The sequence below is a fragment of the Boleophthalmus pectinirostris genome, unplaced genomic scaffold (assembly GCF_026225935.1).
Source record: "Boleophthalmus pectinirostris isolate CB_2022bp ecotype Guang Dong unplaced genomic scaffold, ASM2622593v1 HiC_scaffold_4, whole genome shotgun sequence".
NCBI classification, from domain to species: Eukaryota; Metazoa; Chordata; class Actinopteri; order Gobiiformes; family Gobiidae; genus Boleophthalmus; species Boleophthalmus pectinirostris.
Window position 1 is genome coordinate 12130104 of NW_026571353.1, and position 16125 is coordinate 12146228.

General features: G+C 35.8%; 1 protein-coding gene across 1 annotated transcript in view; it reads left to right on the plus strand.

Moving 5' to 3' along the window:
- The window catches only part of zgc:110329 (uncharacterized protein LOC550500 homolog), a 32470-nt gene extending 16631 nt beyond the window's left edge, over positions 1 to 15839 (plus strand). The window contains exons 6-8 of the mRNA XM_020928353.2: positions 5640 to 5690; positions 6890 to 7006; positions 12719 to 15839. Coding sequence (XP_020784012.1) covers positions 5640 to 5690; positions 6890 to 7006; positions 12719 to 13048 — 498 coding nt within the window. The 3' untranslated portion in view covers positions 13049 to 15839. The remainder of the gene's footprint in view (positions 1 to 5639; positions 5691 to 6889; positions 7007 to 12718) is intronic.
- Positions 15840 to 16125: the final 286 nt, after the last annotated feature.

The following is a 16125-nucleotide window of genomic DNA, read 5'->3' on the forward strand; positions in this document are numbered from 1 at the left end:
CTATTAATTGAGGAGAACAAAAGAAATGGTAATATAAATCATATTTCAGTTTTTTCCATGAATTTCAGCAAAATTGTCCGCAGTACAGATGTATTGTATTAACAGCTCTTGAGGTCACAATCAATTCTAATTATAAAGTCTTTTATTGCCCGATAATCAAGAAGTGCACACTTAGCATGCTAGCTTTATGGCAACGGCAAACTCCGCTCTAGAGCTTCTAAACATGTCACGGTGAATAATGAGGCTGTTCAGAATGTATAAAGTAAGTAATAATGCAAACCATTTAAAATGAAGTAGTTCTGTTTTTATGTTTTTTTTTGTTTTGTTTTTTTTGTTTGTTTTTTTCAGAAATGTAGGTTAAAAATAAATAAATCAGGTACAGCGCCTTTAATTTGTAATCTGTGCTTTTTTGATCAGTAGAGTGACAATAAAGTGGCATTTATACCAAAAATTAAACCCAAAACATATACCCAAAAATGGTATTAGAGGTGCACTATGTAACTTTTTTGTTGCGGTCTGTCACCTGCATGTTTCTATGAAGATAATTAAATTACAGGTGCTTGCCCCTCCACAGATCTGACCTGTAACTTGGTGCGATTTGGTCTCCATAAAGATAGAAAGCAGGGATGTAACAAAAACCAAAATATCATGATATTGTATCGTCAAAATTCTCACAATAATATCGTGGACCATAACAATATATTGAATTACAATTCTCTTTGCTTAAATTAAGAGTTATGGTGCAGCAATAGCTAAAAAAAAAAAAAAAAGACAGAGGGAACTACATAGACCAGGATCCTTTGCTCCATTTCAGTGTAGACTACATGAAGAAATAACAGTTCTAAGTCTTAGTTCTTTGAATTAAGTCTTGTCAAGGCATTATAAGAGGAAAAAGAAGCATATTAACAGTTTTGTTAGCGTCGACAAAATATCGCAATAAATATCCTACTGTGAGATGTATATCATGAAAATATCGTACAAAGAAATTTCGATATTGTTACATCACTAATCGTGAACCTCCCCACCATATTGTGAGCTTTCCCACAATATTGCAATAAATATCGTGAGGCTTAATAGCATACTGTGAAACATTCTGGACAAAGCAATAACATCTCTATGGAGAAAAGCATTTTACGGACCTGCCACAAAAAAAAAGTTGCACAGTGCATCTTTAAATATAAATTAAATGATTCAAACATGGATTGCCTGACACCATAGTCATTGCATGAACCAGAAGCACTGATTTTATTGTGTAACTTTAACTGGAAAACAAAAATAGTAGCAGAAAAAGTATCCAGCTGTGAACAGTAGGCATTAGACATTCTCTCTCTCTGTGTCTCTGTCTCTCTGGCCCTGACACACAGTGACCTTGACGTGAACCCTGCTAAAACATCCACATTAAAAACAGACCACACTCACTGCTGCTCAGCCATTTTTCGAGAACGGTCTTTCTATGTAAATGTAATGGGCACTTTGTCTGTGTCACTTTTCTGTCTCATACGTCAAAACAAGGTCAGGCCTGATGACAGCAGTTTGTGTAGAGCTAATGGCATGAAATTAATAACAGGATACAACAGGATACGGGTGATATTTGGGTGAGCAGGCTGTCGGTGACCTCGAGCAGCTTTTCTCTTTGTGTTAATATGGACAATTGAAGTGAAAACAACAAATGTGAAAACAAAAGGAAAATACATGAATACTGTCATGTAATAGATAACCCTGATAGCACTGTTTTCCTTATGACTTCTTGTATATAGCTGAGATATTTTTATTACTTATTTCCATTTTATCTTATTTCTACTTGTACATATACATTTATAAACTATGCATTACGTGACACCAGTCTCTTGCTATTTTTGCTACTTAATTAGAATGTATTATTGCCATTTATATTTTTTCACTTTACATCATTAATACATTGTGATGTGTGAACTACTGTGTCAAAGTAATTTCCCTTGTGGATCAATAAAGTTTGTAGCCTGATTCATCAGCTAGATTCACTTTGTAGAAACCATCTGACCTTGCAACGTTAGAATTTTTTGCTTGACGCTAAGCAGGTACTTTTTTCATTTAACCAATCACTGCTATTTGGTCTTGACGTATGTAATGCACCGCTAACGGGGCAAACTGGTATATTAAGCTTTTCCCAAATCCGTAGGAAGAAGGGCAATGACGTCTTTCCCCTTGATAAAATTCACTAAATATTATTTTTGTTCCGGCTTTAAATCCTCGATCTCGGGAATCATTGACAAAACTGAATATATGACACTTCGCTGATTGCCTGGTGCCCAAACTCGCACTTCCAGGGTTTTTGCAAACCGTCTAGTGTATTCTGATTCCTGACCTAGTCGCTGGAGAGAAATTAAATTGAGCGGAGGCACTAGGTGGCGCCAGCCGAGCTTTAAAGTTTGTCTATGTCTAAGAAATCTAAAAAAGATTTTGAAAAATAATGTTTTAGTATTCACATTTATATATCATATTTGAAGTACTGAACAGAGCACTGACTGCGGCAAAGAGATGGTTAATGAATGGTGTTAATCTTGTCTTATGACAGGTCAGTGTAGAAGGTATTGCCATAATTGTTGCTGTAAAATACACACTGCGCAGATTCAAATTATATTACAAATGTAGATCTCGTTAATTGTAGGCCTGAGCAGGTTAATTTAGACTTAGACAAACTTTATTAATCCACAAGGGAAATTATTGGGACACTGTAGCTCACACATCACAATGTATTATGATAGCAATAAAATATTAACAGTAATATTAAATTCTAAATACCAGTAAGTAGCCAAAAAATACCAGTAAGTAGCCAAGAAAGAGATATATGTAATTATATACATATATGTATATGTACAAGTAAAAATAAAATTCTTGATACTTCATTGAAAAGCTGATAACTGGTCACAATAAAAATCTCACCCCTGCACTGAAGAACACCAATTCTCTAATTATATTCTCCCAAAAAGTAAACCGAAACCTGAATAGTAAAGCTAAATGACAATGAAGGATTTGCTTGGAATAATCATGTTGCTGCTTCTCCCGGTAACATCTATGATCCATGTTATAATGTTGTTTCCTCATCACAAACAGACCTGCAGCTGTGTTTTGTTTCATTCACACATGTTTGACACACAAACCCTGCATATTTAGTGTGTGTTCTTTTCTCAAACAGAAAACACTCCACCTTGTGATGTCATGTGGTAATACAGCAAGTGTTCCACTCTGTTTTTAAATTCCATACACCTTCATTAGAATGATTTGAATAATTTCAGACCTAGAATTTCCTATCTCTACTAAACAAAAGTTAAAAAGTTCATTTGTTCACTTTGAAATCTACCACTTCATGACATCACAAGGGGGAACGGAAGAGTGTGTGAGATGTGTGAATGAAACAAAACACAACTCCAGGTATGTGTCTGAGGAGGTAAGAACATTCTAATATGGCTTAAAGCTCACATTTTGCGTAATATAGGACCTTTTATAACAGATTTTAACATTTTATATCATGACATTCCTAATCAAATGTGTTAAATTATTGATACTGCGTTTTCCCATTGCTCGCAGTAAACCTCAGCATTTGCTCTAAAGCCTTGAGTTATACTGTGATATCCGGTTCAGTAAAGCCTCTATAGATTACTCCTTAACTGTTGAATTGAATGTGTGCGGGCAGCCCCTGGCCCATCAAAGGGACGATGTGTTTCAGAGTTATCAGGCTTTGGGTGGATTTCTCGCTCTGAATGAAACGCCTAGCCCTCGTGGCCATGGAACAGTCCCCACTACTCTCATCAGGCCTGGGGCAGTAGTAGTAGTTGTGGAATGTAGAAATAATTAAATTCATGATGGCATCAATCTGTAGGCGAAATATGTTTCATGTTTGAGGATGAAACCAGGCAAAATTGCTCAAGTTGATTTGCAGATTTGGCGATGTGTTTGGATTAAAAATTGTATGGGTCATGGTAGGGGTGGACTGAGAGAGAAGAGATTGCGTCCACAAGACGAGACGAGATTTTGAAATTATTTTTAATAATCTAATATAGTTGTAAACTACCAAATTAAGTCATTTTTATTCTATACAAGGTCTAAATCCCCACATGTATCACTACCTACTTTTACAGTATACTCAATATGCAATATGTCTGCTCCTCTCCCTTACTGCTGCCTGTGTTATACCATATCCAGTATTTGTGGATACAGATTGTTAAGATTTTTAAAATCCAAAGCAAGGCCTGCCATACTTATTGTGACAAAGTGGGCCTTTGTCCCATTTTAAAACTCACATTTGTTTAATTTCATATTTTGTTCATCTCAGTATCCAACTATACAGATACAATAATTTTTTGTTTTGGTTAATTTATCACATAACACATTGTTCATTTAAATATACTTTATTTATTAATTAATTTCAGTTTCCATTCATACGTACCTGCAGCTCCACATGGTCCAGACAGAAGAGGGGGTGTGCACTCATGTCGGCCATTTTTAAAACATTGGATGAGGTTCTGGGCTTCTGTGCAGATTGTTTGGTGTTTTGATTTGAGTTACTTATTTTCTGTTTATTTGTACTTCCTCTTGCGTTAACTCCAGAAGCCTGTTTTAAATCAATTTTGTCTAGTCAAAGACATTTTGCTGTAATCTGCCTCCTACTTTGACCAGTTGGGCCAGCTTCCCCACACTTATGTTTAAAGTACATTGTGTAACTTTTCTGGAAGAGGGTCTCTCAATTGCTTTTCTCCGTAGAGCTGTTATGGCTTTGTCTGGAATGTTTTACAGTATGGCATTAAACTGTTCTATCTTCATGGAAACCAAAACAGACCAGGATGCATATCAATTCTGTGGGGAGGCAACCCGTCTTACAGTTAGAATGCTGGTGTTTTTAAAGATTTTTGAGCTATAAAACCACCTGTAATTGAATAAATGTAAAGTAGAGCTGTTTAATGCCATACTGTGGAATATTCCAGGCAAAGCAATGCCATATCCATAATAACAAGCAGGTCGACGGGCCACAAACTAAAAAGTTACATAATGCACTTTTAAATTATAGTATAGCTCACACATAAAAAAAAAAGTACAATATTGTACTGATACCAGCAAAACATCTCCCATCCCTAATGTGCTTAAATTGTCCATTGATTGCTGTTTCAGGTGACTTTAGGCCAATATTATTTAGTGCAGACGGGGGCCACCTAAAATTAATATTGTTCAACTGCAAATTTCTGTTGCAGTATAGCATGGTTGGGTTTAGTCAATAATAGAAATGATCAGGTTCCATATTTGGGAATTATCCAGGGCAAATTACAATGTAGTTAATTAGAAAAACCGTCTCTTGCCCCCCATCTGGAAGTGTCACATTTTAGAACCTGAAAACCAGCAATACACTTCCGAAATCACACAAAGCTTTACTCATAGACCAGCCCCAGGGTCCCTATATCTTGCTGCTCTTAGATGCTATACTCAGGTTGGTAACGGTGGATTGCTTTTCACATGTTATCGGCCCCTACCTGTCACAGCAGCAGTCACAAGAGCACACTTAGCTTCATGCTCCACTGGGTCAGAAGGAGTGGGTTTGGACTGGCTTCAAGAGCTGTGACCAGACTGTGTATTTCAGTATTTATTTAGTGATCATGTGTTCTTCACAGGTGGGAGAGGTTATCAACACACTTTGTGGATACAGGACACTGGATCAACAGGTAACAGGATTAAGTGGTTTGTTTTCACTGCCAAGATCAACAAACAAATGCTTTTTATTATGTGACTGTGTAATTATTAATTGAAGCACAGTTATTGCTTTAGTTCAGGAGTGTACAGACTTTTTTCATCAATCAAAACACAGACAAAGCAAAGGGCTGATCAAGGGCTATAGTCTGATGTTGAATACAGTGAGTTATTGAAATATGAGCATTTATAACAGGTTAGAATGAATCACCAGACCTTTGCTCATGTTTAGATCTCCATTAGGACACAATAAATATTAGTTAGTTGGTTTTATCAAGGTAAATAGATAGAAAAACTTAAAACTAAAAAGTATTGCTTAAGGTAATATGGGCCAATTTACTTTCCATCTTGAGGAAATTCAAAAATATGTAAACAATTCATTCAATTTTGTTTTATGGACATAAAATCTATAATGGCATTTTAAAAAAAAGAATCACAAAACATTACTTACATTCTTCTCAACAGTGTAACTTTAGACAACACATTATGTAAATTATTGCTGTTGTTTCAAGTATTTTCTGTAATTATGTGGATAAAAAGGATTAGTAGATGCACTTTGAGGGAGCACTGAGCAGATACTGACATTACTATTCTACACAGGGCTGTGGAAATTAAACAACTCTGTGCCAATGATTTCATATTCTTAAGTAAAAAACAAAACTAAATTTTCTTTTATATGAGGCTCTTTTGGCCTTAGATTTGGGGTCTAATGAGTGGTTTAATTGCTGTAATACAGAAATACTTCAGCAGATTACATTACATCAGACACTCTACTTGACATTACAAGATTAAACCTGACAGACAAAACGTTGGGAAGTCATGTGGTAATACAGGAAGTGTGCCCCTGTGTTTTTAAACTCTATAGACCTTCACTAGAATCATATGGATCATTTCAGGTCTAGACTTTTTTATCTCTACTAAACAAAATTTTAAAAATATTTGTTCACTTGAAAACCACAACTCCATGACAGCACAAGGTGGAACAGACCATTTTTTAGCTTTGGACATAACAATACAAAGAAATTATTGACTTTTTACAGTAAAAACCTGAGTGAGAAGAGAGGAGCAGTTAAAAGCACCTAAGAAAAATCCATCTATCGTCTGTGGGTGTGTGGCTAATCACTTTTTAGCCTTTTTTTTTTTAAGAACTTTTTTCCTCCCTTGTGTTGCTCAGAGGGAGACCCTACATGAGGTGATCCATGTGCGCGGCTGTATCCACGCGGTCAACTTGTGGATGAGTGACAACATTGGCATCACCATCGCCCTGTGCTGCGCAATTGGACTGCCTCAGGTCAGAACACACATGCACAATTAGACTGGCTTTAGGCTACACTAATTGGGAAAATATCTAATTGCATTTTATGTCAGATATGTCATTGCTCTGCTTCGAATGTTCCACAATATGACATTAAACAGATCTACCTTACATCATTTCAATTACAGATGGCTTTATTGTTCAAAAATACAAAGCAGGTATTCTGACTATGAGCAAAGTTGCTTCTACAGAGACCTGATCAGTAACTTGGCCTGGTTTGGTCTCCATAATGATAGAAAGGTTTAAAGCCATCCTGTGAAACATTTCTGACAAAGCAATAACATCTCCATGGAGAAAAGCAGATGGCGGACCCCCATAAGAAAAGTTACACAGTGTACTTTTCATCACCTATGTCACCCCAGTCAAATGAGGCTCATGAAGCTAATAGTTACAGGAGCAAATTTGGAGTTTATACAAAAAATTGCAAAATAAAAGCAGGATCATGTAGAGTGGGTTAACATGAACAATTTAAAACTAAAATCACAAAGCTCACTGCAGCAGTTATAGAGAGAGAGGTGACAATTTTTCAATGTTAAACCAACTGGAGCAAGAGGCGATGGAGCCGAAAGCGCCCCCATGCTCACTTCCTATTTGATGTTTTGCTAGAAAGTTAGCTATGTCCATATATACAGTCTGTGGTCGAGGAGAATTGAGAAAAAAGATTGAAATATGAAATAATATAAACTGATACATGAATCACAGCAGTTTTAATTAAGGGTTGACCGTTTTTATGCAGAATAAGACATTATGAAATTATGATACTACTTTGCTATTTGCGAACTGTGTCGTTTTGTTTGCTATAAAGATTAAGATAAAGATTTAATGTTGGCAAGTGTAGACTGCTGGATGAATATAAAACAAAGCAACACATGAAAAAATATTCCATTAGAAAAATCATAGACTTTTAAAATGTATCTGAAATTAGGGCTTGTCTCTGGAACACTTTTGGCTGGTGTTATGAGTTAGGTTATCAGACCAAAACAGAAACACTCCCATTTCACATTGTACTTTATACACATATTTTTTCTGATATTTCCTGTGTCATTTACCCTCAAAATTGAAGACAAAAGAGAGAATGTGTTACCTCAAACTGTGAATCAAATAAAGCTCTGTCTGAACGTATCTGTATCCATTTAAGAGAAGCCCACATTGTGTTTTATTTTGGTGGTAGAGGTGACAAAAAGTGAACCTTGAAAATAGGTGGTAAATGAAGCAAGTAATTTAACTGCTTCCTGGCTGCTGCGTGCCTATTGTTCTTTAAAACTGCATGAAAGTAAAAGCTTTTGGTCTAAAATGAAGCCTTGTTTTGTGTGTGACGCCTAAATGAGTTTGTAGCTCCAAGCGCTCCAGACCATTGAGAAAAAAGTAATTACAGCCATTACTTTTCTAAAGAAGATTTATTGTGATATTTGTCCCCCGCCTCTGAATGTGTTTGGTCCCAGTAGTTGTCTCAATAAATGTAATTAACATTACAGACTTAGGGGTTGGCCTCCCCGCCACCTGAGATAGTCTGCAGTGGGCACTCTTGTGTTTTATTTGAGTTTTGTTTTTCCAAATGTCACCTTTAAAAGAAACACGATGTAACTTTTCTAGTCTGCTCTGTCTCCAATGAGATGTTATTGCTTTGCCTCAAAGGTGCACTCTGTAACTTTTTGGTGGAGAGTCCGTCACCAGCTTCTCTCCATGGCGATGTTGTCCGGAAATTTCCACAGTATGGCATTACACTTATTTACTCTACAGAGACAGCAGGTGACACCATAGGGCCAAGTTACATGTCAGTTCTGTGGAGAGGCGAATCCACTCACAGGAAGAACCCAAGTTTTTAAGTCAATAAAAACCCACATTACTGAGTAAATGCAAGATGGATACATGTAATGCCATACAAGAACATCCCAGACAAAGCAACAACAACAACAACATCTCCATGGAGACAAGAAGATGGCAGACCCTCCACCTGAAAAGTTACACAGTGCACCTTTTTAAATGTTCCACAGCATGGCACTAAACTCACCTACTCCTCATCATCATCTAAAAATGTCTTGAAAAACAGAAGTTCTTTCTGTGAGTGATATTGTTTTTTCTTGAATCTGACCTGTATTTTGTTCTGGTTGAACAGACTCCTTTACACCATGGAAATAGACACATTTAATGCCACGCTATGGAACATGGAGTAACCAAGTGGTGGACTAATCCAAGCTTTACATACAGAAATACAGGAAGCAGGGAAATGGAAACTCAGTATACAAATGCACAGGGAAAATGATATATGTGAACAACTCTTCAAGATGAAAAACTTTTACTACTACTATTATTACTACTACTACTACCTGGTAGGCATGATGCAATATTCAGATTCAGTGTCACAGTTATCATGATTAAAATAATTGGGTTGGTGATTATATCAAGATAATAAAGATGCTGACAGTTTAAACATGGTATGGATATGAATCATTATTTTATACTTTTATATAATTGTACTTTGTTACAAATGAAAACAACAAGTGGAGTTTATGATGGATAAATAGCTTTTTTCATGTTAGCATGTTAGTGATACTATGGCGATTATCTTTGTTGGCAATTATTTAAAATGTCCCACAAACGATAATCTTTTACCCTTTTTATCGCAATAAACGATATTATTGTTTATTGGTGGTTTTCAAATTTAAGAAAGTAATGATGCTATACTCCCAGATGGGGGGCAAGATTTCCCTATTGATTACATAGTACTTTGTCACACAATATCCAAAATGTAAATTCACAAATTATGAACCTGATCATTTCTATTAATGACTAGACAGAAGAGCTCACTGTATTACAACACAAATTAGCATTTCAACTATTTAGTATTCCTACTACTTCCCACCTTTACTACTACCTGGCAAGCTAGAATAAGGGTTGTCTTAGAAACCTGGCTGCATTATTGTATGTGTGAGATAGAATATGTGTGCGTATGTGCTGGCTGTGGTTTAATTGCCCTCCTTGTTACACATATGTCAATGGAACTCTTGTTAGTGCGATTCAGGACAGTCGTGGATATTTTTAACCTGATGAAGCAGCCGCATGTGTGACTCAAGCTTTAGCTATTTGTAAAATCACACAGTTCACATTTTTATATATTTTTTATCTATTCAATACACTATAATATAAAATTCAATTAAATTTGTATCTATTATATGTTTTTTTTTTATTCTTTTGCAATCTATTATTAAAGGTGCACTATGTAACATGTTGGTTGGGGGTTTGTCACCTGCTTGTTTTTTCTATGGATATGTCATTGCTCTTCCTGGAAAATTCCACATTATGACATTATGCCTTACATTTATTAAATTACAGGAGTTACAATATCCTGCTGTCTTACATAAAAACAAGAATAACTCTCCATTTTCAACATCAATACACACATCAAATGCATAGTCTTGTGCTTTAGTTCAGCAATCAATATTTCAAGATGTAAGGGCTGCAAGACCAATCACAATCGAATCAAAATTGCAATTTGAATAGACACAATTTGCGAATCGCGAAGGCTGCTATTATTGATGTACCATAATTTCCTCCACAAACAACAAAATATCATGTCTTATCTGCATAAAACAGCTCATCCTTTCATCCACGAAATTATTCTAAAATGTGATTCTTATATTAGCTGTATTTTGTCAGTTTATATTGCAGTATTTTTGTCAATTCTTCCTGGACACATTCAAAATATGAACTTTGAACAGAATCCAATTTTTAAAACTTGAATTGGAATTGCAGTGTTTATCAGAAAGAATAGATATTATTGAAAATTAAGTTGTCCGAAAATAAGAAAAATAAAACTAAATTAGTATCGAAATTAGATACTCATTTGAGCAAGTATAGATACTAAAAAAGTCACTTTCACAGGGAAGAAATGAACCTTTCCTGAATAGCTTTAGAATGATCTTGAGCTGTATCAGAACAAGTATAAGAGCACAAACTAGTGTACGCCCATGGACCACGATGGAACCTACATGAACGACTGAGGAATTACACACATATAAGACCACATGGGAATATGAAAGGAAGTACTATTATTTGTTGATGAAAATCACATTCAATTGTTTAAAGAATGTGTTTTTTTTTTTTTTTTTTTTTTTTGTTTTTTTTTTATAATTGTGGTAATTGGTATTGATAGTTCACAGCTGATGCCATCAACATTCCCTAGGGTTGTGATGCTAGCTGTAGGCTCTGCTCTGTCTGAAAGTCTCTTATTCAAGTTAGTCTTTGATCTTTGAGTTTTATTTCCATTTCTATTTTTTACTTCTTCTCAAACAGCATATGCTAGCTAGCATTAGCCAACTTTTTCACTCTCACCTTTTTGTTGAAAATCAAGCACATAAACAGAACCATGAAGGCTCGTATTGATTACAGGCCCCTGAAAATGTGTCGTTTAAATAAATGTCACACGATCTTAAAACTTTTTGTTTACTTTTTGTGTGCAGTATGAAATTGAAAACTTTTTGTTGGAATTAAGCTTGGGAAAATTTTATTCATTTTACAGATTTTTTAAAACTTTAAGACACACAAAACATTACACAAAAACACAACAAGACAGCAGGCACTTTCAGCTGGAAAAAGAAAAAAATAAATTATACCTCTAAAATTACCCATCAGTATAAAAAAACAGATACTATAGGATGGATATAGGTAGTCACATAGATTGAATAGAGAAAAAATATGTAATTATATAAAATAAATAAATACATACATAAATACATACATAAATAAGTAAATACAAATAAAAAATGTTACATTTTAAAAATGTAAGGGGACATTAAAAGGTGAAATAAGTGGGCTGCTCACTTAGTCCAGATTCAAAATAAAGGAGGAATGACTGCCAGGTCTTTGAATTGATCCATTTACAGTGTATCTCAAATGTTCAAGCTTTAAATGGGACATGACTTTTTCTACCCAACGCTTAAAAGAAGGTGGGGCCGCCTCCTTCCAGCTAAACAAAATTAAGCGTCTTGCAAGCAGCATAATGAAGGTTACAGCATTCGCCAGATGATGGGTCACTGAAACATTCGGAGGCACAACCCCAAACAAAGCTGTACTGAAAATTGCCACAATTTTCTCCCAGAAGTTATTTAGCTGGGGACATATTCAGAGCATGTGGGTCAGGGATATATATGTTTTTTTTTTTTATTTTGATAACAATATGGATAAAAAAACATATCTATTTTTAAAGGTTCTCATTTTATATGGAAATATGTTATTCATTGTTCTAAGTGAAATAATACAATCCTAATATCTTTCCATCTAAAATATTATTTGAAATAATTAGAAAACCTTCCAAATAAACAAGTTAATTACTTGTTATCATTTTATAAAGATCTTAAATGATTCAGATAGATGATCATTTAACTGCCCCTACGTCTTGTAATCTTTGTGTATATTGTTAATCTGTTTTCTTGTATGTATGTTTACAATAATTTGTTTAGAATAATATGTATGTATATATGCATATATCCTGGTGGAGGATCCCTCCAATTTTTTCTCCATGGAGACGTTATTACTTTGTTTGGAATGTTTGAAAGTATGGCATTACACCTTTTCTAAACCAGGCCAAGTTCAGACCTGTGGCGAGTCAATAGTCAGAATGTCTGTTTTTCTAGGTTTTTGGTGATGATGATGATTATGTTTATGATTATTATTATTTCTCCTCCACAGCTCCTGGGCATCATCCTGAGCTGTGTCTTCTGGAACCTCCTGGTGGACATGAGCCAGTCTGCCGACATGGTGGACTTCAAGCTCAAGAAATCCGAGTTCAAATACAGTGAGCTGGACCTGGCTGGCGCGGGATGGTGCATGTGCCTGCCCCGAGATGAAGGGTACCTGCCTGTGCCTGCCGCCGAACCCGAGCTGGACCCCATCGACATCCACCTGGAGAAGCTCAAGAAACAGCAGCCTCGCACCCACTCCCAACTCCGTGAAATGCAGCGTTCGGCGTCAGGGCTGGACGAGGTGGACAAGGGTCGCAAACAAAAACGAGAACACTGAAGAGCAAAAAACACCACAGAGATTTTTGGAAACACGAAATCTTGAGAATTTATATCTCAGTCCACACATTTGATCCCCGTAGGTTGTGTTCACATTATAGAATTTGATGATGTCATAATTTCAGATGGAGGGCAAGGGTTTGTATAACTCTGTAGGAGATTATGTTTACATGTTTGAAAGAAATATCCAAACTTTTTTCACCTCATCATTATTTGTTAGAGATTGGCTTCATCATTCACAATCTTATGGCTGAATAATGTCACCACTTTCTCAATGCACTGTGTAATAATGATTTCACTTTTGTTTATTTATGCTGACAGAGAAGATGGTGAACTTTGTGACAGTTTTTAGGCCCAGTTATTACAGAGATATTAACCATAAACCAGGTGAACAAATTTGTAGAGCAAAGGAGAAATTAAATTCTGTCAGCTGGACAAAAGTTTTTTGATCGAATACGAAGATGAACTGATGATGCAGCTTGGATTCCATTTTGTCCAGTTGACAGCATTGAATTTCTCCCTTGCTATGGATCCATCCTGGACAGCTGAGACTAAACTGCAATTTACACCTTAGAATTCTAACCTGCCTCCCTGCTCAATTTTTTTTTTCAGTGGAAAAAACACACAATATGTACAACAAAAACAGCCTGTACAGCAATGTCCAGAGAGTTCAAATGAGGAAAAATCAGTCCTTTGAAGTTTGAGGTTGAATTCTCTGTTTCATATGATTCATAAAGGGTCCTCACATTTTCATAAACGTATCTCACTGATCTGACAGTTTGTACAGAATATCGTTTAACTATTTATGGAAACAGGGAGGCGTTCCCTTACAATAGTCCTTTCAGTGATGATGTCAGAGTTTGATCCAAATAACTAGTCACCATGAAACAACAGGCAGTAAGTATACTTTTCTTGTATATGATAGTGTATAAATGAAAAATCTCAGACCAAAAGTTTTTGAGTACAGGACACATAAAAAATAAATGACCTACAGAACCATTATTCACTTTACACCTGTCGCACTGTGGTGAAATAGAAGGGAAAAATCCTCTGTACATTTCCATCTTATTAATTGGAAAAACTGCCCCCATGTGGGAATATGACATCATCACATTCTTGAATCTGAAAACCACTAAATATATTATCAGAAGTCAATAACAATATGTCAAGGAGCTGTAAAACCTTAGAGATGAAGTATGAATTGATAAAAATTCTAATTTCACCCTTTTTGCCTTTTGGTTTTGGCCTTTTGTCACTGTAATCATGTGTTGAAGTTGTGTTGCACTATATAGGTCTATGAAGTTTGAGATAATCTAGTTGGCTATTGGGATCCAGTGTGGCACTTTGTATAGACATGTTTACGAGATTTTAGTGTTTATTTTGTCTTGTGATGGTTGATATGGATTCATCTCTGGTATTTTATCATTTTGTATTTTTTGACCCTTAAATTGAAGCTCATGTCTCATGTGCTAAAGCTTACCTCAGGCTGTTTTGATGGCCCACTAGTAAGAGGAGATTTGCTGTATAAATTAAAAGTAGCTTGAAAAGTTTTCCAGTGGTTGAAAAAATAGTGACTAGTGAAGGACGTGTACAGTTTGTGGATTTTTATTTTCTTGTTTTAATATGATTTTGTGTAGGGATGCAGCTATGTTGATATAATAAGAAATATGTTGGACTCATTTGTATGGCCTCAATGGTTCAATATGCGTACATGATTTGAATAAGCTACAATGTTCTCTTCAATTTAAAGATGCATTGTGTAACTTTTCTGGTGGAGGGTCTGACAAATTCTTTTCTCCATGGAGATGTTACTGCTTCATCTGAAATGTTTCACAGTATGGCATTAAACCTTTCTATCTTCATGGAGACCAAACCAGTCAATTTACAGGTCTGTGGAGAGGCGACCCCGCTTACAGTCAGAATAGCTGTTTTTCCAGGTATTTTTGAGCAATAAAACCATCTGTAATTCAATAAATGTCAAGTCAAACTTTTTAATGTCATACTGTGGAACATTCCAGGCAGAGCAATGACATATCCATAGAAACAAGTAGGTGACGGACCCTCAGTCAAAAAGTTACATAGTGCATCTTAAAGCTTTTTATGTATTTGTCATTCCATGCTCAGGGAAAAAGAAACCATGATCTCTAAGTTGATATTTAACACTGCATTTGAAATACTGATTATTGCTTTTTGCTCAGGCCTAAATCCTTATTTTTTGTCATGCCAATTAATTAATTTAATGACCCACTGTGGTTTGTGTACACATTTGAATTTGCTATTATGTTGCTCTTTCTGAAACACTAAACAAACCATTCACACAGCAACAGAATTTTACACTGGATGCCCATCTATTCACGACGAGCCACACTAATGTGACTGGAGTGGGTCTTGTACCAAATAAGTGAACAAAAAAAATGAGCCAAAACCAAATGCATATTGAACCATAAGGCTCTAGCTGTTTTGTTGCATCTCAGACTTTGTGCATACGGTGTACATTGTAAGACTGATAGTTGTGGACAAACATGGGATGCATGTTTTGTACTGTACATGATATGATAAAGTTTACATGTGTAGGCTGTTCTCGTGGAAGGGTGCTTCAGTGGACACTTGTGATTCCTTCCATGGTGACCTCATAGGAACAGAGGCGGTGAGGAGAGCCAACTGGCCTTTGAGTGAACACAAAGCAATGATGGTTTTATACCTGAGTTCTGCACAGTACGAGCTTCCCCCGGCTCCTGCCTTTATCAGCACTACTCTACTACTGTCAATAAAGCTGACTTTGTTTTTACGGATGCAGGCGTCACAGTCCCATTTGTAAAAAAAAATTGAACGCAAACATAATTTCACCTGGACATAAAATCTATGTTTTTTTCATTTTTATTTGAAGCAAACTCAATAGCAAACAAAATGAAGGAGCTAAAGAGATATTTAAAGATGCATAGTGTAACTTTTGGTGGATGGTCTGTCAAATGCTTCTGTCCAAGGGGATATTATTGCTTTGTCTGGAATGTTTCACAGTATGGTGTTTAACCTTTCTATATTCATGGAGACCAAATCAGATCAAGTTACAGGTCAGAT